The sequence below is a fragment of the Erinaceus europaeus genome, chromosome 1, assembly GCF_950295315.1.
Source record: "Erinaceus europaeus chromosome 1, mEriEur2.1, whole genome shotgun sequence".
Classification (NCBI taxonomy): domain Eukaryota; kingdom Metazoa; phylum Chordata; class Mammalia; order Eulipotyphla; family Erinaceidae; genus Erinaceus; species Erinaceus europaeus.
In genome coordinates, this window is record NC_080162.1 from 202,713,247 (window position 1) to 202,738,245 (window position 24,999).

General features: G+C 42.1%; 1 protein-coding gene across 17 annotated transcripts in view; it reads right to left on the bottom strand.

Moving 5' to 3' along the window:
* The window catches only part of PHF20L1 (PHD finger protein 20 like 1), a 79,395-nt gene that overhangs the window by 50,384 nt on the left and 4,012 nt on the right, over window positions 1-24,999 (bottom strand). For 9 of the 17 annotated variants that reach the window (XM_060201131.1, XM_060201146.1, XM_060201142.1 and 6 more), the window contains exons 3-6: window positions 9,279-9,450; window positions 9,023-9,107; window positions 3,586-3,674; window positions 3,264-3,353 (exon numbers count right to left, since the gene is read on the bottom strand). In XM_060201131.1, the coding sequence (XP_060057114.1) occupies window positions 3,264-3,353; window positions 3,586-3,674; window positions 9,023-9,107; window positions 9,279-9,450 (436 nt within the window). Of the gene's footprint in view, window positions 1-3,263; window positions 3,354-3,585; window positions 3,675-9,022; window positions 9,108-9,278; window positions 9,451-24,999 lie in introns of those variants that run through there. The other 8 variants (XM_060201192.1, XM_060201189.1, XM_060201182.1 and 5 more) reach the window with 3 other exon arrangements.

Consider the following 24,999-nt stretch of genomic DNA (forward strand, 5'->3'; position numbering starts at 1 on the left):
AAGGGTATATGCCTGGCAACACGCTAAGCACTGCATTCTTGCCTCCAACTGTGAGTTGACAGAGGATGCTACCTGGAAGCCCCAGGTCTAGACAGACCCTGGTATGAGCACATCTCTTCCTCCCAAGAAGATGCCCAGCAGCTAGCACCTGCAGTGTCGGAGTCTGTCTCACTAGAAAGTGACTTGGGAGAGAACACATGTCGCCATGAGCAAAGCCCAGTGCTCAAGACTGCAGCCCCCCACCTAGAGGAGGGAGACTGCGCTGTGGAGCAGCGCTGCAGGTGTCTGGCCTTCTGTCTGTCTCGTCTCTATCTCTCCATCCTTCCTTCTCTCTTCTCTCTTTATGAAAAACAGAGAGACAAAGACAGAAAACGAGAAGAGGAAGCAAGAAAGAGAAAGGAGGGAACAGCAGCCGCCAGTGGTGGGTCATCAGGTAGGCGTAAGTGCCACTGGTCAGCCTGGTGACACGAGCAAACAGAAGAGGGCCAGTGAAGCCATGAAACAAAGGTCTGTGAAGCTGGTAGAGGGGGAGACACAAGTCAGACGCACCAGTGTGGCAATCCTGCGACGTTAAGAGTCACCAGCTTTCTGACTCTGCCCGTGAGGCACTAAGACATAAGCAGAGTCAACTAGACTACAAAGTGATGGGGGAGGTAGCAGGAAAACCAGCACAGTCTGGTGGGGAAAGTCTAATTTTGCCTACAGTGGAGACCAGGCGACCCGGCAGGAAGATGACCGCCGAGCTACACTGTAACATGGGACTCTGCTAGGGAAAACGGCAGAGGGGAAGGGAGTCAAGTCAATGTACATGCGAAGCTGAGGGAAGAGCCACGAACATGTGCGAGCTCAAAGTCACACGAGTACCCCAGACAGCGAGTGTCACGGACAAACGGGGCTTTGAAAATCAAGTTACGTGGAAAAGAGAAGGCAGCACCCAGGATAGCGACTGCCCAGCAGAGCAGGGAGAGAGACAGGAATGCGCAGAAGCAGAAGTTCCGAGCGCCGATTCCTGCCGTCTCTGGAGAGCACTGCATCTGGCCCTGAGTTCTGGATTGCGGGGAGGTATCTCAGTTGCCAGAGGAAGTTGCTGGCCAGTGCCAGGGACAAATCTTAGCCCCAGTTACTGTCGGCCTCCACGTCCACATGAAACTGAGAGAAAGAAAGGCATGGTGCGCCTCTTAAAACTTCTATTTGTCATTAAAATGGCTACTGGACTTATTTGTGGGTCACAGCAACCACTGAAGGACGTGAGGAGGCGTGGAGGAGGGGCACTTGGGTATGAAAACCGGCACAGGAGAGACATCAGAGAAACGCTAAAGTTGCCGAGATCTACAAGATGCCTCTCAGAACAATTAATTTAGTTTTATTTCCTAGACGAAAAAAGTGAAAATTTGCTGGGGGGGGGGAAGACTCATCAAGTAGAGGGTTTTACTAAGAATGACTTCATCTCTCTCTAGAGAGAGAGAGAGAGAGAGAGAGAGAGTGTGTCAGTCTCGGCAGAGGCTGTTACCCGGTGACTTGTGCAGACAGAGAGGCAAGCACAAGGAGGCAGGCAGGGATGGGCACAGGTGCGCCAGATGTCCTGAGCTTGCTCCGAGGCGACGGAGGACGGCTCAAACCTGGCTCAGGCCCATGGCAAAGCAATACGGTATGGAGCGAGCTATTTGGTGGCCTTCTAAAAATGTGTGCAGTCTGCCTGCGATTAAAAAGTCTAATGGGGGGCTGAGTGGTGGCACACCTGACTGAGCACACGTCGCAATGTGCGAGGGCCCTGAGTTCAATCCCCCAGTTCCCACCTACAGGAGTAAAACTGCACAAGTGATGATGAAACAGGGATGGAGGTGTCTCTGTCTCTCTTCCTATCTCCCCCCGCCCCGGCAATTTCTGTCTCTATCCAGTAAATAAAAACTAGAGGTTTGAAGAACTTACTTTGTATCTTTAAATACTATGCTTTCACTCAAATGTAGTAGCCAAATGAACTAAATAAGCAACTTTTAGACTTTTAACACCCAACTAGTGGCCAGAGGGAGGAATGAAGATGCTGTCAAGTCATCATTTGGTAGGCTAAATGTGTGTGTGAGAGGCAAACAGTATTTACAGGTGTAGAACTGTAACGATGCGTATCTGAGACTTCCATAATGTTGTAATAAACTCTTAGCTAAATTAAAGAACAGTGCTACCTTCCCTTATGTGAGCACTGACTTCTGTGCTAGCACACAACACAACGTTACTAGTACACTGGAAATATTCCCTACACTCAATGAGTTATTATTATGTCTGCAATCCCATCACAAAATAAAATGGATCAAAGTCTTACTTTGGAAAAAAAATAAGTTTTAAAGTGAGTGTCATTTCATAGTAGCCGAGTAACTAGAGTAACAAAATACTGGCAATAAAGCAGGAGAGATGTTTGTTTAATGACAGAAGTATGTAAACCAAGCTCAAGTTCCCAGTGTTTAATCTTTCTAAGCACTAACCAAGAAGTCACACCACTGAATAGTTAAAATAATATTTTATTTGTAACATAAGTAGAAATTCATAATGCAATTCCCTAACCAAAAATACTTCCATGTTACACTGCAGGCTCAAATTACTAGGAAAAATGTTCTGCTAGTGAATCATTTCAGAACAAAAATTGTTGAAAATCGGGGGATCTATACTTGTCAGAAGTTATTAGGAAAGCCTCAATTTAAGATACGGTGATCTACATTTCTAGAGCACTTAATGCAGACACATTTCTGGAGCTGACCAGATGACTTCAAACATTTCAGGATTACACTTTTCACCATACAACAGCAAACGATTAAGCAGAATATTTTCACATTAAACAGTCTTACAGATTATTTTCCATTCTTAAAATTAATTGTAGGTCCAGGTGCTGAAAATCCCAAATAACAGCAGAATATAAATTAAAATATTTTAAATTTTACTGGCACCTTTCACCCCAGTATTTCAGGAAGGAATTCAACCACTTGAGTCATGGCACGGACTTCATCCCAGACTCTCCTTCAAATGCTTACCATTCATTCTTGCCCTGAGCAAGCATTTAATACACTACTGACCCAAGACTCAGAGAGCTCTACCTTCAACAGCCTACAAGAATGTCAGGTAAGCGCCTTTTAAATGAAGATTAATCACATATGACTTATAGAAGGAAAGAAGGAAATGAGAAACTCAATATAAAATTTTATATGAAAAGTGAATTCACAAAGTGAGACTATATACCAGGAAAAGTAGAAGCGAAATTAAGAAAAGGCACTTACCTCACTTCCCATAGACTGGTTACACGGTCCAGCTGGGTCGCTAGGACAACACCAGCTAAGTGGGTGTTGGGATCTCACCTGGAACACAAACTAGTGACCTATAACTTTAGCAGGTCTAAAGCCAAAGAAGCAAAAACCAAGTCTATACTCTATTTTACATTCTAAGTCTTCTTTTTCCTTTTTTTTTTTTTTTTTTTTTTGCTGCTATTTGGGGCTGTCAGCACATAATCCTACAATTAGTTCACTGTACAGAACAGATACACTTTGATCAGTCACCATCCAAGACATCTGTTTGGGCAGCTAGGAATGCGAACACTCTTACCTGCCCCTTAGCATCCTCGGGCATGGCTTTAATATGCATTCTTTTTAAACAACGGATTACTCCATCATAAAACTGAACTGTGAATGTTCCTGAAATAGGAGCAAGTCAGTATCATTAGACAACAGAACAATCTTTCAGCAACATTTGAAATCTAACAAGTAATGCTCTGATCGAAATACAACATGATTAGACTTGCAAACACACCCTATTAGACACTTAATCGTTTAAGTCTGTTTTCTTCTTCCTTTAAAAACAATCCTTTCAATATTTTATTTTTAAAATCTTTTTTTTAATATTTATTTTCCCTTTTGCTGCCCCCCCTTTTTTGTTGTTGTAGTTACAGTTGTTGTTATTGATAGGACAAAGAGAAATGGAGAGAGGAGAGCATGACAGAGAGGGGGAGAGAAAGACAGACACCTGCAGACCTGCTTCACCGCTTGTGAAGCGAATCCCCTGCAGGTGGGGAGCAGGGGGCTCGAACCAGGATCCTTACACCAGTCCTTGGCTTCACGCCACCTGTGCTTAACCCGCTGCGCTACTGCCCAACTCCCTCAATATTTTATTTATTATTTTTTAGATAAAGACAGAGACTGAGAAGGGGAGACAAAGATGGAGAGACAGACAGACACCTGCAGCACTGCTTCTCCCCTTGTGAAGCTTCTCCCTTGCAGGTGGAGACCAGGGGCTTGAACCCAGGTCTTTGCTCATTTTAGCATGTGCGTTCAACCAGCTATGTCACTACCTGACCCCCAAATTATTCTAAAAATACAAAAATTATATCTTGACAAAGCTAACTGCAGGTTACTTTCATTTTTTTCCTGAAAGATTATTATTATTATTAATTTAACTTTTGGATACAGGGAAAACAGAAGGGAGAGAGACGCCTGCAGCCCTGCCTCAGCACTTGTGAAGCTTTCCCCTTGCAGGCAAAGACCCAGGCACTTGAACTGGGTCCGAACATACGGTAACATACAGGCTGACCAGGTAGGTGCACTGTCCCTGCCTTTCAAATATAATGTTTCATGACACTAAGAGAAGACCCTTTTCTAAGCAGACAGTATGCCTCTATCACAGCAAACAAGATCTGAGAAGCAAATCTCTAGGAAAATCCTTTGGCCAGTCCTTCTTGGTGCCCAGACAACAGTTCTTGTGTGAGAAATAAGGGAACATATTCCTGGCCAACTGATGGGACACTGACTATCTCTCATGTCTTGGGGAGCTTGGATTCTCTGCATATGTCAACTTTTGTAATAACTTACAAACGTTAGGGGCATGATCTAATATACCCGATGAAAAATAAGTTATAAAAATATGTTCATATCTACCATGTGTTCTCTCTGACAGTTTCTTTACAAATAACTCAGAGTTGATAAAGGGGAAAAATCATTTTCTTAGGCAATTATTCCATTCGCAATTAATAGGTTTACAGTTTTTATAAGGTAGGAAACTTCACATATTATCCAGACAAACGTCTTCCTGTGCTAAACTCTGGGCAGCTAAGTGACACATCCAGCACTGAAAAGCATGCACCTGAATCTCCAGGTGTCTTTAGCCTGAAGCTCCCTCAGCCAAGTAGCAGCACAGCCGTCACCAGGATCCCTCTGCTCACGTGGCCATTCTTGCTGTTCTCACTAACCTGCTTTCAGGACTCGGGATTCTGAGTCCTCGAAGTTTTCATTATTATTACAAAGCATATCCAGTTTCAAGTTTTTCATTACTGTCACAAAGCATATTTGCTTTCTGTTACAGGCTCTACTCTTTAACAATCAGTAAAAAGGGGCCACGTGGTGGCACAGCTGGTTAAGAGCACACATTACAGTGCACTAGGACCCAGGTTCAAGCCCCTGGTCCCCATCTGCAGAGGGAGAGCTTGATGAGTGGTGAAGCAGGGCTGTAGGTATGTCTCTGTCTCTTTCCCTCTCTATCTCCCTCTCAATTTCTATCGCTATCCAATAATAAATGAATAAATAAATCTATGTATTTAAATAGTCAGTAAAAATTAGAGACTTTATGACTAAGGAACTCCAATGCATTTCTATCACCTCATATACAAATAAAGGCAACATTGCCACTTCATGTCAGGAGTGGTGGGGAATCTCTTTTGGTCAAGAGCTATTTGGATATTTATAACATCATCTGTGTGACATACAACTAACTGAAAAACCAACACTTACTGTTGCTAGGAACAAAGCTTCAGTGGCCCTAACAGGCCCACGTGGAATGGTTTCTGCTGTACAAGCAGACTGGCTGTCCCTAGGCCTCCTAACAGAAACAGATGCCAGATCCTTACAGAACTGTGAGCAGTAAACAGGACAATCGTCACTGTCTTTGAAGGTGGCACCTCAGTTAAGATCTACAAGGATTTTTCTCTTTTTCTCACCTGTACATATTTGTAATGCACAATATCTCAGATATAAATAACTAAACCTCAGTTATAGAAAGAAAAAAAAAACCCTACTCAGTTCAATAGCAGACGATTTGGCCATTTGGGGTCACTGCAAGTGTTACCATCATCCATGCAAACGTGTCCTCCACATGCCACTCCAGACGCAGGCTGCACTGTATGTCTCCACCCTCTCCACCCTCCCCACCTGGACTCACACCAGTTCCTCCAGTGCCTCGCCCCCTCCTTTCCTAACACAGCCACTCATCCAGGCTCTCAAACACCACCCAGAATGTGAAAACTTCCCCGCCCCACCCAGACTATACTGTTTTGTTCCCTTTCTTCCACTTTTATAAGCTTATTTCAAATACTACAATGTTCCCATTGGCTAGTTTCATTTAGTTTATGCAGTGGGTAGAAGGCTTGGTTTTGCCTTTGGACTGAGTACATGTGGGGGTAGGGAGGGTGGGGAGAATGCAGGTCTAGTCAGCCGGGGGAGGGGGGGAGGGGAAGATATCACAAAATAAATACTTACAGTACAGATTTAACTCATTTCCCATAATAATAAAAAGAAAGTTCAGCTAGCTACTAGCACTCATCTAAGTCTACATAAACAAGTTGAGGCTGAAGCAGATATGATTTTTCAATGTGACAAATAAAATCTAGAAACTGCTCTTGGAGTTATTGTTAAACAGAGCTCGTCTTTAACCCAATGTAACAGAAATGTCTATGATGATCAGCATCTGACAGTTCTGTTGTGTGAGAGAGAATAATAGTAAAACCAAGACTTTAGTGGTAAACCTTGGGAACAAAGTTCAGACTACAGTCCAAGGAGTCGTCTCAAACTAAATGTTGGGATGCATTGGATCGACCTTCTCGTGGTGCATCCCGTGAGTACCCATTCATTGGGGAAACTGACAATCCTTCCTAGCCGACTGAATCCACATGGATCCCAGTCACTTTCAAAGCCAGCAACAAGCAGCTCCTGACAGCCTTCAACCTGACGCTGTTGACTGGCTACGGAAGAAGGGCAAACGCTAGAAGAAGAAACTAAATGTTGTGGTGCCAAGTGCCACCAGCCAGCATTCTTGGGGAAAACAAGTGAGTTAAAAAGCAAATGCCATCTTCCAATATAAGATCAGCTTATGGATTCACTCACTATCCCTAGCAAAGACTGCTGCTAGTCTCGTCTCTTCCACCAGTGACAGTTCCATGTTTTATTACACACCCCTGGCGAGTGGAAGAGACTAATGAGCGAGGCTTTCTGTGCTGCCCACATGGGTATACAGATACTTAGATATGCGTACACCCTAGGAGTTCAAACATAAAAGGAAAGTTCTACAACTCCATAGTTAAAACAGAAGCACCGCTTGGTTTCCCTGTGCTTTGGCTACTTACCATTACACAAAAAGCACTGACTCGTGCCTTCAGGCCTTCATTACACAGATCATTACTCACTAGCTGTCCTGTAACAGGCTGCGGTCTAGGACAGTGACACATGAATCATTCTGCTTCAGATTTATTCATTTTTGAGAGAAAGAGGAAGAGCAAGTGAGACAGACAGGGTCACTCTAGCACCTTCCGTGCAGAGACAGTACTTGGGGGCCTCATGTCTGAGAGTCTAAGGCCTGACCCACCGAGTCACCTCCAGAGCAGCTGAAATGTGAGTTATCCCACAGCACCACTTTCTACAAGTTGAAGTGCACAGCGAAGCAAAGAAATAACTTGCAAACACAGCGCCTGAGCCGTCCCCGGAAGGCCCTGCGCTGTGGCAGTAAATCAGTCCCGCTGTGACGCCTCTACACTAACACGGCACGCTGGAGGAGCAGAGAGCTGCATCGCCACTTCTCGCTAGGCAACTATGACTTTTCTTCAACTGGCATCATTATGTTTCTTTTTAAATGCCTTCCTCTTCTGTCTTCTCTATTTTTTCAAGCTGATTGTTTAAAGCCCTTCCATGTCTCCCACAGCTTCCAAGTAAAAGCCAGTCTTTGGACAAGTTCCGAGATATTTCCTATTTCCTTGGAACCTCGTCTCCGACTATTCTTATTCCTACTCTCACCTATTCTGTGGTATGCTTTATTTCTTCTGCCAGATAAAAAAAAGGCTTGCATTCCTTCTCGCTCTTGCTAGCCTGCCTTTTCAAAGATTAAATTTAAATAAAATGTCTTTCTCAGGATCAGTAACCTTGCAGAGAAGTTGCGACTCAATGTGTATGTTTAATGATGGTCAAATTTAAGAGATTAATTATAACAGAAAATGAGGAATGTGCTGGCAATATACAACTATGGTATATTTGAATCTTATCCCAGCAGAAAGGTCTAAAAGCATCTTAAAACCTTTCTGAACACAAATAAACCTATCCTAAGTCTGTCAAAAAAAAAAAAAAAAAAGGAAAGAAAATTAGCACACTGTCAATTTTAAAGACGACATATCAAAGGATCTATGCTAGCAATCATTAATTTTCATGCCTTTTCACACGTTATCAGGCTACAAGATATTTTACATTGTTCGGCAGATTTAGTCTGCTGTTATATCCCGATCAGGACATTCTGATCACTGTGGTAACTGTTGATAAATAGCCAACATTAGCTACTACTAGAGACTATTACAGACCAATTCTCGTTAGCTATAGACATAAAGAAAATGGGGACAGGGAGTGAAATAAAGGAAATCCTCAAATTCATCAAGTTTTATACTCTCTTCCAGGAACTGAATTTTATCTTACTTGCAAGTTGAACTGATTTAAATTTTCCAATATTTTAAATCTTCCTTCAGTCTGAATGTGATGTGAAATGGGGGCGGGGCCAAGTATGTCTGGGATTTAAAGGTGAAAGATTTTAGCCAAGCATCTAAAGCCCCACTAATTTAAACAGTTTTTTCAGGCAGTAGGCAGCCTATCATGCATTACTCTAAACGATACACACAGCATTCAGTGTGAGCAGGAAATTCATTGAGTATCAAACAAAAAGAAGTGTGCTCAGTCCTGACCACACGGAGCAAGAGCACACAGTCCTATAGCTCCTCCTAGCCCCCAGGCCACCGGACACATACCTTCCTTGTTAATGGCTTCAATCTTGGCAGGGTAGTATCGACAGTCTGTCCAACGGGCCAGAACTTCCTCTCCAGCTTTAAAATCCTATGTTAAACAACTTTTAAAGTCAATACTATGTGTAATGGTAACTTCTTTAATATAATTTCATTTAACAGGATTCTTTTAAAAAATGAATCTTAAGTTTTATTTACAAAACAGTCACTGAGGTAAACTGACATCATGCCACATTCAGCAAACAGAAGGCCTGCTACTTACAAAGAAGTCGTCGTCATCTTTGAGTCCTTCTTTCCTCAGCGCAGGCCGCTCGAGGGGCCGCAACCTGTTACTATCCCAATAAATCCACTCATCATAGCGATGACTCCAGCGCTCAAAATGGACTAACATCTTGCCCTCCTCATAGTCGATTTTTTCAATTCGTGATGGATACCTCAAAAATGTAAAAACACCGCCTATCAAATGTCTTACATTTGCTCACGCAAAGTACTAAAAGGAAGTTTTAACTGAAAACTGCTTGCTGTTCAAACCAAAACAATAATGAATGTTTGCTTTATTTTGGCCTTTGGGAAAAAACTATTGTTCACAAGACCTAATGAAATAAACATTACATTTTGATACAGTCACAATAGAAGTTTAAATTAACACAGTTTGGGGAAGTAATAACATACATCAAGAGTCTTAAGCATTTTGACCCAATAATTGTCACTTTAAAATCATATATAGAAACATTATTTATGTATTTACCAGAGCACTGCTCAGCTCTGGCTTATGGTGGTGTGGGGAAATGAACCTGGGACAACTTCGAAGCCTCAGGCATGAGAGTCTCTTTGCATAACCATTATGCTATCTCCCCCACCCTACAGAAACATTTTACTAAGAAAACAGAGACCACCTACAAATATGAGAAAAACTGAAGTCTCTTTACAGCTACAAAAACAACAGTATGCCCACTGAAGGAATATTAAATATGGTGCTTAGAAATCATTCGTAATGTAGGAAAATAAAAAGCACTGTATTCAGTAGAACTTTACGTAACATTTATTCTACAACAAAAATCCCAGCACATATGCTTGTCTGTGGCATAAAAGCAGACTGCTTCTCTAGTTCTCTGTAATTTTCAGTATTTTAAGATGAACATGAATAATAGACATGAACATGAACTTTCAATTAGCCCTGAAATGTAAAGACAGTACATCGTCCTGTTACTATGTGTGATAATTCTTCTGCAATCAAGTCCAAAACAGCAGTCAGTAACTCAAAACTTTTAATAAAGAAATTCTCATTATTCCTATACTATTTAAATATCACAGATAACTCAAACTACCTTTTTTTAAAAGTATTGTTAAATCACAGAAACAACAACAAAAATCAGTAACACCACAGGCAGATGATTCAGTCACAATAATTTATCTTATAGTTTTGCTAGCTTTTGATAATTCTGGATTTTTTAAAAAATATTTTATGTATTTATTTATTCTCTTTCATTATCCTTGTCTTATTGTTGTAGTTATTATTGTTGTTGTTATTGATGTCTTTGTTGGACAAGATAGAGAAATGGAGAGAGGAGGGGCAGACAGAGAGGGGGAGAGAAAGACGGACACCTGCAGACCTGCTTCACCGCCTGTGAAACAACTCCCCTGCAGGTGGGGAGCCGGGGGTCAAACCGGGATCCCTGAGCTGGTCCTTGTGCTTTGCGCCACCCACGCTTCACCTGCTGCGCTACCACCCAACTCCCACAACCTTCAGATCTTACCACATCACATTCTCACTCCCCCCCCCCTCTCGGTTAAGTAAGCTAGAAAAATGTTGAAATCAAAAGTTTAAACTGTTTGCTTTCTTGTAAGACTTATTACTAAGATGAAGACAGAACATCCACTACTAACAAACAAGAAACAAATTGTAACATTTTTGGCCCTGGGCACTTATGAGTATTTCTCAGGACAGCAGAAGGGCGGCTAAGTGGAGGGGCAGCTGAGAAAGCACACACTTCAGGCATGCGGACTCGGCGACCCGGGCCCCAGCCATCACCCTGGTGGCAAAAGAGGAGGGGAGAGGAGGGGAGGGGAGCCTAAGGGAACAGACCACTTTGATGCCCTAGCACCTAGTAAAGGAACACTGCTGGCCACTCAGAATGCCAGGTATGAATAAGACAGAGTGAGGAAGACAACCTGAGTCTTTCTTCATGACTCAGAAGGCTGTTGGCTGAAGTGTGACTGTTAAGCTGAGCTCAAGGCTCTTTGGAGGAATGGTCTAGGTGAAGAAATACTCTGTTTGAGTAAAACATAAAGATGAGAAAGTCCAGCAGCTGACACACACTCTGAAGTGATCACAACGGAACCAACCACCTATGTAGAAACAACATGATGACTTTTGCTTTTTTACGTTACTGGCCTGTTTGCCTTGCTCTAGCTTTTTGTTTGCTGTTTTGTCCTCACCAGGGGTTTACCATCCTGGACCAACTTTGTCAGAGAGAGAGAAAGCGAGACAGGAAGGTAAGCACAGCACTGCAGCTTTGTGTAGTGTGCGGGAGGCCAGGCACAAACCTGGGCCGTGCACAGGATTCCACAGTAAAGCAAGCGCACTACCTAGATGAGCTGTAAATCCTCACTCTGGGTTTTAAAACAGAGACTGTCCTAAAGTCCGTAAAGTTGCAAGCAGCCCGGGGGGTGGGGCGGCTGGACGGTGCAGCTGGTTAAGTGCACATCACCTCGCACAAAGACTACAGAGCAAGTACTACCGACCGGCATCTCTCTGCCTCTCTCCTTCCCTATAACCTCCTCCCCTCTCAATTTCTCTCTTACCAAATTAAAAAACAGTAACGAACACAGGAGAAGTAAAGCATCGTAAAACCAACACTTTCAATTCATTTTAATTCATTTATTCAGTTTAGACTCATTTACTAGATTCTGGGTCTGTACTCCCAGAGGGATAAAGAATAAGGGAGCTCTCAAGGGAGGAGATTGGATATGGAGCTCTGGGCGTGGGCATTGTGTGGAAATGTATCCCTCTTACCCTACAGTCTTCTCAACATGTCCATTTATAAAAAAAAAAACAAGCTAATTCCAAGTTAGTCAGTTCGACAAAGAGGATTCAGAGTCAAGCAAACTGCTGCTCCTGTCCTTCAGGGTTTCGTCCTCAGAAATTGGAGCGACAGAGGGACACTTGAAGGAAACAGTTTCTTGGCTTTGTTCCTATACTACATGGTAAGTAAGAGAACAGAAGACAGCGATTTGCACTAATCAGCTACATTCAAAATGAAAGGGTTTCAAACAGCAGCCTACTGAAACCACCATGTACTCTATAGACAAAGTCTGTACTCACCTTCACATCAGCTACACCCCAGAAAATAATAACAACATTAAGATCTTTGCTGTATGTGGAAAGTGCTGAAAATAGCTATGTATCATAGGGTTTTTTTTTTTTTTAAAATCATTTCCTCCATCTAGCAGATGGCCCATACTAGCAGTGCTTTGACATACACAGTGAATAAAAAAACAGGACTGAGCATATGTATTAAAAAAATGTCCTAGCCACATTCTCATCATGTAGTGGTTCCCACACTTAGATTCTACAAATGTCTATCCTGAACTGCAACAGCTACTGAGATGCAATACTTCTGATCTGAGCCTAAAATTTAGAGATGTTAAGATTTTTCTTACTCAATTTGGGAAATGAAGTGGTTGGTTCTTGTTTTGTTATTTAAAACGTCTGAATCATGTAAAAGCTGTTAAGAGTAAAGAAAAATGATTAGGCTCAGTTGCAAATATTTACAAACAATTTGAGAGAAGACTGGAGAAGTAAGAGTGGAGTATCAGGTTCAAAAATGAATGAAAAAACACATAATTGGCATCTCTTAAAAGTGTCAATAAAGAGATGGAAATAAGCTCACTAGAACTCCATAATGCCTCAGAAGAAAGGCACTACATGGACTCACTTAGTCAAGCATTTGCTACTGCAAAGCCTGTAACATTCCCACTATTTTGTCACCCCAATACATACACTGCTTAAAATGCTATTTAATTGTGTGTATAAGCTAAGTGTCTCCACAGCTCTGGGTCTAGCTAGATCCCGTAGATCTTTTTTACTTGAATCTTTTCTTAAACTGTGTTTATTTGTGGTTAATACACAGAAACAGAGAGCCATAGAAAGGGGAGGACAAGATAGAGAGGAAGAGAGACACCTGCAGCCCTGCTTCACTACTCACAAAGCTTTTCCCCTGCAGGTGGGGACTGGGGGTTTGAACCTGGGTCCTTATGCACTGTATCATGTGTGCTCAACCAGGTGCACCACTGCCTGGTCCCTCATACTTGAAGCCTTGAGAACAGAGTTTACTCTCAGCAAACTTAACAAAGTGATCCAAGAAAGAGAGAGTGTGTATGTCTGTGTGTGTGTGTGGGGGGGGGGGGTAGATGACCCAATTAAAAGTAGGTTCTTTCTTGTTTATTACCAATAGGCTTAATGGAAATGCAGAGCATTAAATATATTACTGAATGTAACAGAATTTTCATGCAGCTCAACCATAACTAAGTTATTGAATCTCTCCTTTTTTTTATATTTATTTATTCCCTTTTGTTGCCCTTGTTTTATTGTTGTAGTTATTATTGTTGTCATTGTTGGACAGGACAGAGAGAAATGGAGAGAGACAGGGAAGACAGAGAGGGGGAGAGAAAGACAGACACCTGCAGACCTGTTTCACCAAGCCGGGGGCTTGAACCAGGATCCTTATGCCCGACCATGCACTCTGCGCCACGTGCGCTTAACCCACTGTGCACTACTTGCCTGACTCCTATTGAGTCTTTCTGAATCAGTGTGATCAAGCTCCTCTAGTGGTCAAATAAACTGTCACTAAATTATAGAATGGAATGAGACAGTTCTAAGAATACAAGTTGTCAACATAATTGAACTCTCGTAATATTTTGCTGTTTTATGTAATTCTAATACACACTGTTCCCTCCTACTCAGACTGAACTGCTCAGAGAACAATAAAGCCCATGGGTTTTGAATTAAAACTATAATTCAGTGAGAACCAGATCATGATGAAATAGACTAGCCAATACACTAAATAAACACTATCAGTTCTTTGTAGTTTTAATTCTTGACGGAGAAAATATGAAGATTATCTTTACAAAGGAAAGGATATACTATCAGAAAAAATACATCATGACTTTTCCAACAATCCAATATTCTAATTGCTTTACAGAGGCAACTCTTAACCAAACCAATTAGGAAGCTAATTTCTGGAGTTACATACAACACTTTGTATGTGTTGTAAAAAGTATAGGAGTTCTGGGGCTTTGAACCTGGTAGGTACCCTGGAGACTCAGGCATGAAAGTTTTTTATTTTTTTTTTTGCATCACCACTACAGAGCTAAACAGTGCTCTGTGTATAAATATCGGGGAAAGGAAAATAAATGGTGAGCTTTGGACCAGCAAAATGGCCTCCACGGCTAGTGGTCGGCCTAGTCCCCCCTGTACTGGAGGACCGTTTGGTTCTGAGCTATCTTGGCCTCTCTCTGCTTTAGCTTCTTTCAGCTGGGGGAAAGAAAAAAAAAATCAACCTGGAATAGTGAAGCCCTGGGATTACAAAAGTAAAATGAAATGCTGGAAAGAAAGAAAAGGAAAAGAAAGCAAAGAGGAAGGTAGATGTGTTTGAAAATGAAGTCTGCAGGCTGGTTTTAATCACAGGCAGCCACACTACATGAAGCCACCTGCCTCTTCGGTTTTCTTCAACAAAATTAACCAGGACAAAGAACGAAATTAAAGGTCCAGGTAAAGCAGGCAGGAGGATTGTTGAGTGTTCCCCTGGCCCCACCCGCCAGCGGGCTCTAAATATGGACACTGATGTGGGTAAAGGGAGCTCCAATGCAGACAGACAGACAGACAGACAGACACACTTTACTGCTTAATGACAGGGAGCTCTGGATAGGCCCAGTCTTTAGACAGACTGTCTCTAGCAATCCATTTATGGGAGTCAATTCCTTTGTGTCTCATTCAACTTTGTATCCACCAGGCAATGTGAAACTGACCCTGTTTCCAAAGGCTATTGTGGGATGTATCCATTAAAAGTATTCTTAAGTCTTTGTCTCTGGAAAAAAAAAAAAAAAAAGTACAGGAGCATTCCTTTGAAATGGGTTTTTCCAACAGTCGTTTTTCAAGGGATCTATATAAAGCAATCCTTGTAGAAGGCAAGATAGCCTCTAACTCAAACTGCATCTACTCCTTTATCCTTGGGAGAAAGAAGCTGTACACATGCGGCTGTGTCAGGATGATTATGACAGATTAGAAATTTATTATAACAGGTTTTTGTGTTTAAATCCCTATGTAGTTGATGCAGAGAAATAAATATTTGAAATTAGGGAACAAAACTTATTCTGATATCATCTAATTTTACATAATCACATTTTCACCTGTATTAGTAAAGAATCAACCATAAAGAAATGACAAAAGAAATTTCTTGATACACTGACAGTCTCAAGTCTCCACTGGCACTGAAGTCAAAGGAAAAGGCTGTCACTAGCTGATATGTGACAATGTCTGTACAAAGCTAGACATTACCAAATGTTCTAAAGATACTCAGGCTTCACTCTGAATTTGGCTGATCATGTCAGTCCATTCCATATTAATGGAAATGTAAAGTATTTTTAAATTGCTCAACAGTTATTCAAACTACCTATTTTAAGTAAGTCAATTTCCTGCTTTCTTATCTTTCTTTTTTTTTGTGTGTGTGTGTGTCTCCAAGGTTATTGCTGGGGCTTGGTGTCTACACTATGAATCCACTGCTCCCGGAGGCCATTTTTCCCACCTTGTTGTTACCCTTATTGTTGCTGTTAATGTTACTGTCATTGCTATTGCTATTGCTGTTGTTGTTGGATAGGACAGAGAGAAATCAACAGACCAGGGGAAGACAGAGGGGGGAAATAGACACCTGCAGACCAGCTTTACTGCCTGTGAATCGACCCCCCTACAGGTGGGGAGCCGGGGGCTTGAACCAGGATCCTTACACCGGTTCTTGAGCTTTGTGCCATGTAGGCTTAACCCGCTGCGCTACTGCCTGGCCCCCTAGTAAGTCATTTTCTAATCTATTTGATGACAATGCAGATTTTACCCTGTTAAGTTAAGAATTCAACAGTTCCTCGTTCATTTAATTCTTCAACAAAAGATGGTCTCTCTAATTTACTGGAGAATGGCACTGACATAGGAATAAAACTGCAAAGACAAGTGAGTTATTAGTGTTATTATTCCACTGAATAAGCTCAAAGTCGAGCCTGCGGAGAAAACTAAAGTCAATCATGTGAACACAGTTACAATGAGTGTGACCGTGCCACAGTACAGAAACACTGCAGCAACACAGTGAGGGGCCCCAAGTGGCTCCTCTCCTGCGACATAATTATAGCAGCTCTTTACTTACTGTCCCAGTATACTTGAAATTTTATCGAAATATTTACCTCATCTTAGAGAATAAGGATTAGCAAAATCAAGACAGTTCAGTGGAAAGAATTTTACAACTAAGAAACTCTTAATGTCATGTCAGGAAAATTATAGAACATATCAAAAGCAGTAGAAATAGAGGAGTAAGAACCTTCTGACTGTCGTGAGGATTACTTCCCAAGTAACAAAAACAAAAACACAAAGTGTATTCCAAAGGAAACAGAGCGTTCTCGGTACTAGCTCATTTTTACAAATTTTAGTTTTAGTAGCACACGAAACTTTCACTATGCCTGGTCATTTCCAATAGTGCTTTGCCACTCACTGACTATAAATATCACATCATCTGTTTTTATACTTTTTCTTTTCTTTTTGCTTCCAGGGTTACTGCTGGAGCTCAGTGCCTGCACTATCAAGCCACTGCTCCTGGAGACTATTTCCCCAACTTTGTTGCCCTTGTTGCCACTGCTGTTGTTGTTGTTGTGGGATAGGACAGAGAGAAATCGAGAGAGGAGGGGAAGACAGAGACACCTGCAGACCTGCTTCACGATCTGTTTTAATATTTGTATTTATTATTGGACAGAGACAGAGAAATTGAGGAGGGGCAGAAAGGGAGAGGCAGAGACACCTGCAGCCCTGCTCCACCACGCGTGACGCTCCCCTGCAGGTGTGGACATGGGGCTTGAACCTGGGTCCTTGTGCACTGTAATGTGTGCGCTTGGCCGGGTGCACCATCTCTGGCCCTTAATTTTACATCAAGTACTATCAAGTAAATACTTGATGTACTATTTTACATCAAGTATTTCGTACAACTACTTTTAATTTTCTTCAGTGCACTGAAGAAAAATAAGCTTTACGGACAACATACTGAAAACAAAATCCTTTTGATATACTCAAAACTGGCACTCTAAACTGAAGCATATAAGCAAAAGAATCTAGAATTTCCAAAACGTGTGACAGTTCATATGTGGAAATTGTATCTAGTCCAGCATTCAAGCCTAAGATTCCCATAACATCACCCTTCAGGTCCTCTTTCCAGACCCATTCTTGCCAAGGACACAGTGCCCGGTAGCAGTTCCCAGCCATTCTAGGAAAGAACGTTTTAAGACCCGCGTTAAGTCGTGTCTCCTTTAAACCTTGCCATAGCTGCCTTTCAAACCACTGGACCTCAACTCTGGTTCCTCTGCAGCGCCTGAGCAGTTGAATCTTGAGCCCAAACTCATTCCCTCCCTTGGTTCTAACCCGGTCAAAGTGCCTGCAGACTGTGCGCCATTATCATCTCCCATCGTAAGATTCTTACTGTCAAGAATTCTTCTTCTAGTCTGCCAAGAAATAAATGCCCAAGTATTTTACCCAGTTTGCGTACTGGATAAAGTTTATTCCAGCTAATGTAACCAAGGGCTCGACCACTTCCCAGAAAACTTGAAACTATAGCTAGCTCCCCTACCCCGTTTCTATTTCCTAATATTTGATACTAAACTTACCTGCCACCAGTTATACAGGCACATACAGATTAAAGTTCTATGATTTGCACTGTCTCCTGTCCAATTAGTTTCAACTTTTTAGAACTGTTATTTTTATTAAGAACATTTATTGCCTATCATGACAAGTTCGACTTTCGATACAAACAAAACGCCTAAAGTTGTTTTACCGAAAGATTATGCGACACAATTCTTACATTACATTGTACGAAATAAACGTTTCCCACACGTAAAGACACTAAGCAGTAGGCTGGGAAATAGCTCCCTCAATCCAGGACAAGAGCCCAGCTCTGAAGCCGAGCACCACTCAGGGGGGAACTACACCAAGGGGGCTTCACAAGCACTGGAGCAGTGCCGCGGTACCTCTATTAAATGGGGAGGTAAATGAATAGATAAATAAAGTCCATGGGGAGCAGTGGAGCTGTCCAGGCACAGAATCCTAGCTTATGACAGCTTTTGTGAGAAAAAAAAAAAAAGTAAATAAGCAAAACATAAAGGCTTTTACTGTCTTTATTAAAATGTCCTACAGCCAAAGGCACACTCTACCTCACTTAGGCATAAGGAACAGAAACGGGACAGTCTGGTGAATCGCTCAAAGGCAGTAAGTGGAGCAGCTAACTCTTACCCTGCTTGAGAACTGTCAATACAGTTTGCTTTTCATTACCACTGGGGCTTGGTGCCTGCATGAGGTACACAACACTCCTGGGGACCATTTCTTCTTCTTGCTGTTTCTTTTGTTGATAGAGGCAGAAAATTGAGAGGACCAATTAATCACTTCTGAAACATTCCCCCCTGCAGGTGGGGACCAGGAACGTAAAGCCAGGCCCTTTTATACAAAAATCTCAGTGCTCTACTGGGTATGCCACTGCCCAGGCTGTTCAGCCTGCCCAGTCCATCAATATAAATATAATTTAAAAGTTAACATAGAAAATCTGGATTATGGTCTGCCACATAGTGAAATAAAAACACTATGAGACTTTATAGGTTGAATTAATTTTGCTAATGTACTTGGAAATTATCACTCAGTGCTGGTGGCAATAAAAAATAAATAAAAGCAATAAAAATAAAAACCCATTTATCCGCAGGTACCAATTCTGTCTACTCGGCAAAACTAGAATTGTAATCTCCTTTACTAAAGCTGGCAATTACCACAGATAAATTATTTTCCAAATAGTTGCTTTAATCAACTCACCACCACAAAAATGAGTCATTTAATGCAAAGTAGTAAGTGCAAAAACTCACAGTACTTAACTAACATAACTCAGTCAGACAAGTCCAACAAGCAAGGGATTAGGTATCTGCTGCACTACACAGCCTTGAACCAAATGTCAAATAAATTCAACTGTCTTCTCTCTCGGTTCAACCTTCCCCATTTCAGGAACACACAGACAGCAGACAAAAAATCAAAGCAAAATAGGCTTAAGAATTCTGGACTTTCTACTGCTACAGATTTGCGAAACAGTCTGGAAAGCAATCAGGCTGAAGGCTGAATCTGAAGGTACATGTCTCTTTGCTAGGCCTGCAGTCAACCCGTCTTAGAGAAACAGGGTGGCAGACGTGGCGCGCTCTGACGGCCTGTCCAAACACCAGACAGACGGACACCATACAGCAAGTCAGGGAGGACGCGCTGAGAGTCGCGGCCGTGGGTTAATGGAAAGGAGCACCAGGAGCACCAGACAGAACATGAGAAGAATCCGACTGCTTAGGCAGGGAGTGGACGACGACAGTGAATGTCGCTGAACCTCAGGTCTGTCACCCTGAAACTGGTAAAGGTTACTCTGACCTGACAGGCTTCTCATTAGAACCACGAGACACATTAAAGATTTTCTCATCATCATAATAAAGTCCACAGTCTCATTACACTCTATGCATAAAACCTTGCCCTTGGAGAGTTATGAGAGTTTTGTTTGTTTGTTTTTATCAACAGGGATCTAAAACCCAACAACTGTCCAGCTGGAGAGCACTGGAGCCTCCGGATTAAGAGGGGAAACACTGAGACGCATCCAGGTATGTACACAGATCAATGCTTCTATTCTGCTGAAAACAGCAACGAAAAGTTTTACATCATGCAACACTTTGCAACGCACTTATTTCCTTTGACGAAAATAATGAAACTCTCAAGTTTAAAAAGACGCTAGGTATTTCCAAAAACTGCATGCCCGTGAAGGCGGGGTGGCAGCTCACGCAGAAGGACCTGGAATGGAAGGCTCTCGTGGCAGCACCTCCACAGGAAAAGCTCCGCAAGGCCTGGGCCAGTGGGATCTCCCTCTTCTGCTGCCTCTTCACTCCAGTCTGCTTCTCATTGTCTACCTAATAAGCCCAGAGCAGTGGAACTGTGCCAGAACAGAGCCCCAGCAATAATCCTGGTGGCAAGTAAATAAAACACACGCGAGCACTCGCACACGCCCGCCAGTCAGACCAGCAGCCCTGCAGTTTGGACCATGGATGTCTTGTGTTCCCAACCAGCAACAGTAGCAGAAGCATTACCTAGATAGAAATGTAAGTTTTGGGAGGGGTCTCACCTCAAATCTACTAAGTTAAAAGCTGTGGGTAGGGAGTCGGGCGGTAGCGCAGCGAGTTAAGCGCAAGTGGCGCAAAGCGCAGGGACCAGCATAAGGATCCCGGTTCCAGCCTCCGGCTCCCCACCTGCAGGGGAGTTGCTTCACAGGCGGTGAAGCAGGTCTGCAGGTGTCTTGTCTTTCTCTCCCCCTCCCTGTCTTCCCCTCCTCTCTCCATTTCTCTCTGTCCTATCCAACAACGATGACATCAACAATAAAGACAACAAGGGCAACAAAAAGGAAATAAATAAATATTAAAAAAAAAAAAAAGCTGTGGGTAACAGGTCCAGCCATCGAGGATCAGATTCAGGTGATTTTGTTGCAAGCTAAAGTTGAAAACCCACCGACTTCTGATTCACTTAGACATAGCACCAGTGAATTCTGTCAGCTCATATGAGGTGAAAAGTAGATTAAAGAGCATTAGTTTCTAATTCAAGAAGCCCGAAATCAGGTAATACCTTTCAATTTTAAGGATATTAAAGCAGAGATGTAATTCTCCAAAGACATATAATTCTTGGTACAAGAGTACTGAGAACCTGGTTTTTTTTTTTAATTTTTCTTATTATCCTTATTTATTGGACAGAGACAGCCAGAAATAGAGAGGGAAGGGGAGACAGAGGAGAGAGACAGAGAGACACTTCCAGCTCTACTTCACCTCTTGCAAAGCTTCCCCCCTGCAGGTGGGGATGGGGGGGTCGAATCCAGGGCCTTGCACACTTTACCAGTACACTTTCTTTACCAGGTGCGCCACCATCCGGCCCCTCGAACCTGTTTTATAAATAACAATTAAATTCGCTTTTTGCAAAATTTCTTTTCATTCACACTGCAATACAACTAAAATAAGCAAAATATTGTCAGAAAGAAGAAAATTTAACAAAGGGAGAACATTAGAATCAGAAGAATCAAAACAAACCAGGTACATTTGAAGTAAGTATGTCTACTCGGTGCCTATTACTGTTTCACTTTCAACGTTTGGGGAGGAAGAAAGACAAAGGAGAAAGAAATTCATCTTTAAAAGTTTCGGGGGGTCTTCAGTTATGCAATTTTTACAAGTTAAAGAGCTAAGAAGTTTGACATACTAGGTGTTAAAACTGAGTTCACTTTGACCTTTATGTTCAAAATTTGTGAAGTTCTAAATAATCTTAAAATATTTTTAAAAAGACAAACGACATCATAAAACACCTAATGAAAGTTTCTTAGACCTAGACACCCTCCTCACCTACCTCCTATTCCAGTCACCCTCCTCACCTACCTCCTATTCCAATCACTCAATCACTCCAAAGCTGACCTTGTCAGACAAAATAAGGACTACAAAAGCTGAGTAAGGGCAAGAGACTGGCACACTTTGATGACTCTTTAGTCACTATCAGGCAACCCCATCACCTGGGGGCCTGGTCAGGGAGTCCTGAGATTCCCACACAGACATGATGGGCCCAGAACCCTAACAGATCCCACTCTCCACTGTCACTGGTCATCTCCATCGGGAACAACATAATGGACGCCTTTGTGGGCCCCTACAAGACCTTGCCATCAATGTGGATCAACAAGGATAGGTAATGTTCCATTCTCCGAAGGGAGGTTGGATAACATACTCTACCTATTACCCAAGGAAGATGAGTCCTGAAATTAGTGCAGCCTGGGGCAAACGCTAGAAGAAGAAGTGCAGCCTGGAATGTTCCTAGCCGTGACCACAGAATGTGAGCTCAGACCTATAGGGATGCAGAAGTTACACAGGCTCCTGTACTGAATATGGGCCCCAGATTAAATTGATGGGGTTTACAGTTAACGATATTAATATACCTTCCCCATATTTGGGAGCTTACTCTCTTCCCTGATCCAGCTTTCTGGTCTTTTTTTCCAGCCATGACATCATCTCCCCAGACAATAACTTGGGTCCACCTGCATATCAGATGTCACGCTCAGGCAAAAACTAGTAAAGTCATGGGCCCCTTGGAATATACCTAAAATAGACCTACTAGCTTTTTCCAAAACGGAGACCCCCAAACGTTCATCTGCAATATTCCTGCCTTTAGGTTTATGACAAGTCAACAATTTGTTCTGATTTATATCTTAACTCTTTTTCAGTCACCACATTCCAGATGCTACCATGATGTCAACCTGACTTTCCTGGGCAGATGACCCCACCCACCAGTGTGTCCTGGAGCCCTGCCCAACTAGGGACAGAGAGACAGGCTGGGAGTATGGATCAACCTGTCAACGCCCATGTTCAGTGGGGAAGCAACTGCAGAAGCCAGACCTTCCACCTTCTGCACCCCCACAAGGACCCAGGGTCCATACTCCCAGAGGGATAAATAGGAAAGCTATCAGGGGAGGGGATGGGATATGGAGTTCTGGTGGTGGGAATCGTGTGGCATTGTACCCCTCTTATCCTATGGTCTTGTCAGTGTTTCCATTTTATAAAAAAAAAAACTTAAAAAAATTTTTTTTAAAAAAAGAGAGAAAAGGAAAGACTATTTTATGGCTGTCAAGGTCTTCTCTCCCAAGAAGGGTCTTACACCTAAAGGTCACTGCACTGGTAACCTATAGTTCTGGACCAACAGCTGAAATTGCATTGTATGGTAACTACCAACTTAACAATCAAAAGCTTTCAATTATATACATAGTTGGCAAACAATGTACAAGATAATTTTCACATTAGCAAAAAATACATCCTTGTTTAAAAAGTATTTTCCTAAAGTGTATACAACTTTCAAGGAAACCAAATATGACTTAACTATGATTCCAGCTTTTAAATTTGATATAAGCTAATTTCAGGAGCATTCTTCCACCCTAAATCAATCTCTCTCTCTCTCTCTCTCTTTTTCTCTCTCTCTCTCTCTTTTATTCCTTCTTGAGAGAAAAAGTAACCAGAGACCAAAGCACCACTCAGCTCTAGCACTCGGGGCTACAGAAAACTGAAGCTGGGGCCTGGGGCCTGCAAGTTCAAAAGGTGTGTGCTATTTCCCCCAGGCCTCTCTACTAATATTTTCCTTAGAAGAGCTAAACTCAATAAGGAAAAAAGAAAAATGCACACTTCTGGGAGTCGGGCGGTAGCACAGCGGGTTAAACACAGGTGGTGCAAAGCGCAAGGACTGGCTAAGGATCTGGGTTCCAGGCCCCAGCTTCCCACCTGCAGGGGAGTCGCTTTACAGGCGCTGAAGCAGGTCTGCAGGTGTCTCTCTTTATCTCCCCCTCTCTACCTTCCCCATCTCTCTCCATTTCTCTCTGTCCTATCCAACAATGACAACAACAATAATAACTACAACAATAAAACAACCAGGGCAACAAAATGAAATATTAAAAGAAAAAAGAAAAATACACACTTTTATTAAATCAGAAGGTATTTGTACTAGCTGCCATCTTATGTTCAATTTTCCCACTCTATTAAAATTCTGATCACAATTTAAAAATTCACATTTGCAAAGTTCAATACGATTTGTCAAAAGGCTCAAACTGTATGGGAACATCTGGATACTTGAAGGTACTGCCACATTTTCTAATCTTTCGCTTTCCTTTCCTTTAGATTTAGAAGATAAATTAAAAAAAAACTCCAAAAAAAAAAAAAATCAGGGACATGACTAATCTTGAACATATTACTTGACCTCATTTCACAACTAAGACTCTTGTAGAGCAACTGTTTTGATTTTAATATAAAGACAAACGTTAAATCAATAGTAAAAACCAGCTGATATCATGTCTCTTACTAAATAGCTGTCAGAATTACAACCATACTCAGAAGGCAAAAGTAATTTTTGCAAGTGTTTTTGTAAACTATAAACTTTTGTGGGAATATTCTGATTTGTATTATTAGCAGGAAGACAGCTCACAGCTTGTTCCGTGACCTGTTCTTTTATCCAGAATCCTTATCACACCCATGTGAACCAAGGCTACATTAAAAAATCTCATGTACACAACATACACTCGAGATTCTTTGGTTCCCCAGGAGCCCGGGGGTGGCACACTCGGTTGAGCACAAAGATTACGGTGCTGCAAGGACCCAGGTTCAAGTCCCTGGCCTCCACTTGGGGGTGGGGGGATGGGGGGGTGGGGGGAGGAGTTCCACAAGCGGTGAAGCAGGGCTGCAGGTTTCTCTCTTTCTCTCTCCCTATCTCCTCATTCCATTCCAGTTTCGTTCTGTCTGTATTCCTAAATGAATAAGTTAAATTAAGAAAAATAAGGTCTTTAAAATTTTTTCTTTCTTGATTCCAAAACTTTTCCTGCTCTTCCTTTACACTCACCCCAATGCTTTATATGTTATTTTAGGCAATTTGTTTAAAATTGGAAAAAAAAAAAAAAAAGATAATAACCTGTGTTTGGAGATAGTTTTTACCGTAACAACCCAAAACGATGCTATTGTCTCATTCCAAGTGTTTCCAAAAACACTCGTGAGAACTGCTGTGTACACTCTGCTTGGGCAAACTAGCAGTCAAGTCCCTCAAAGAGGACTCACCCACATCAAACAGCTTAGACACACGAAACAAAGCAATCGCGCCTTTCTACCTCCAACTACGGGAG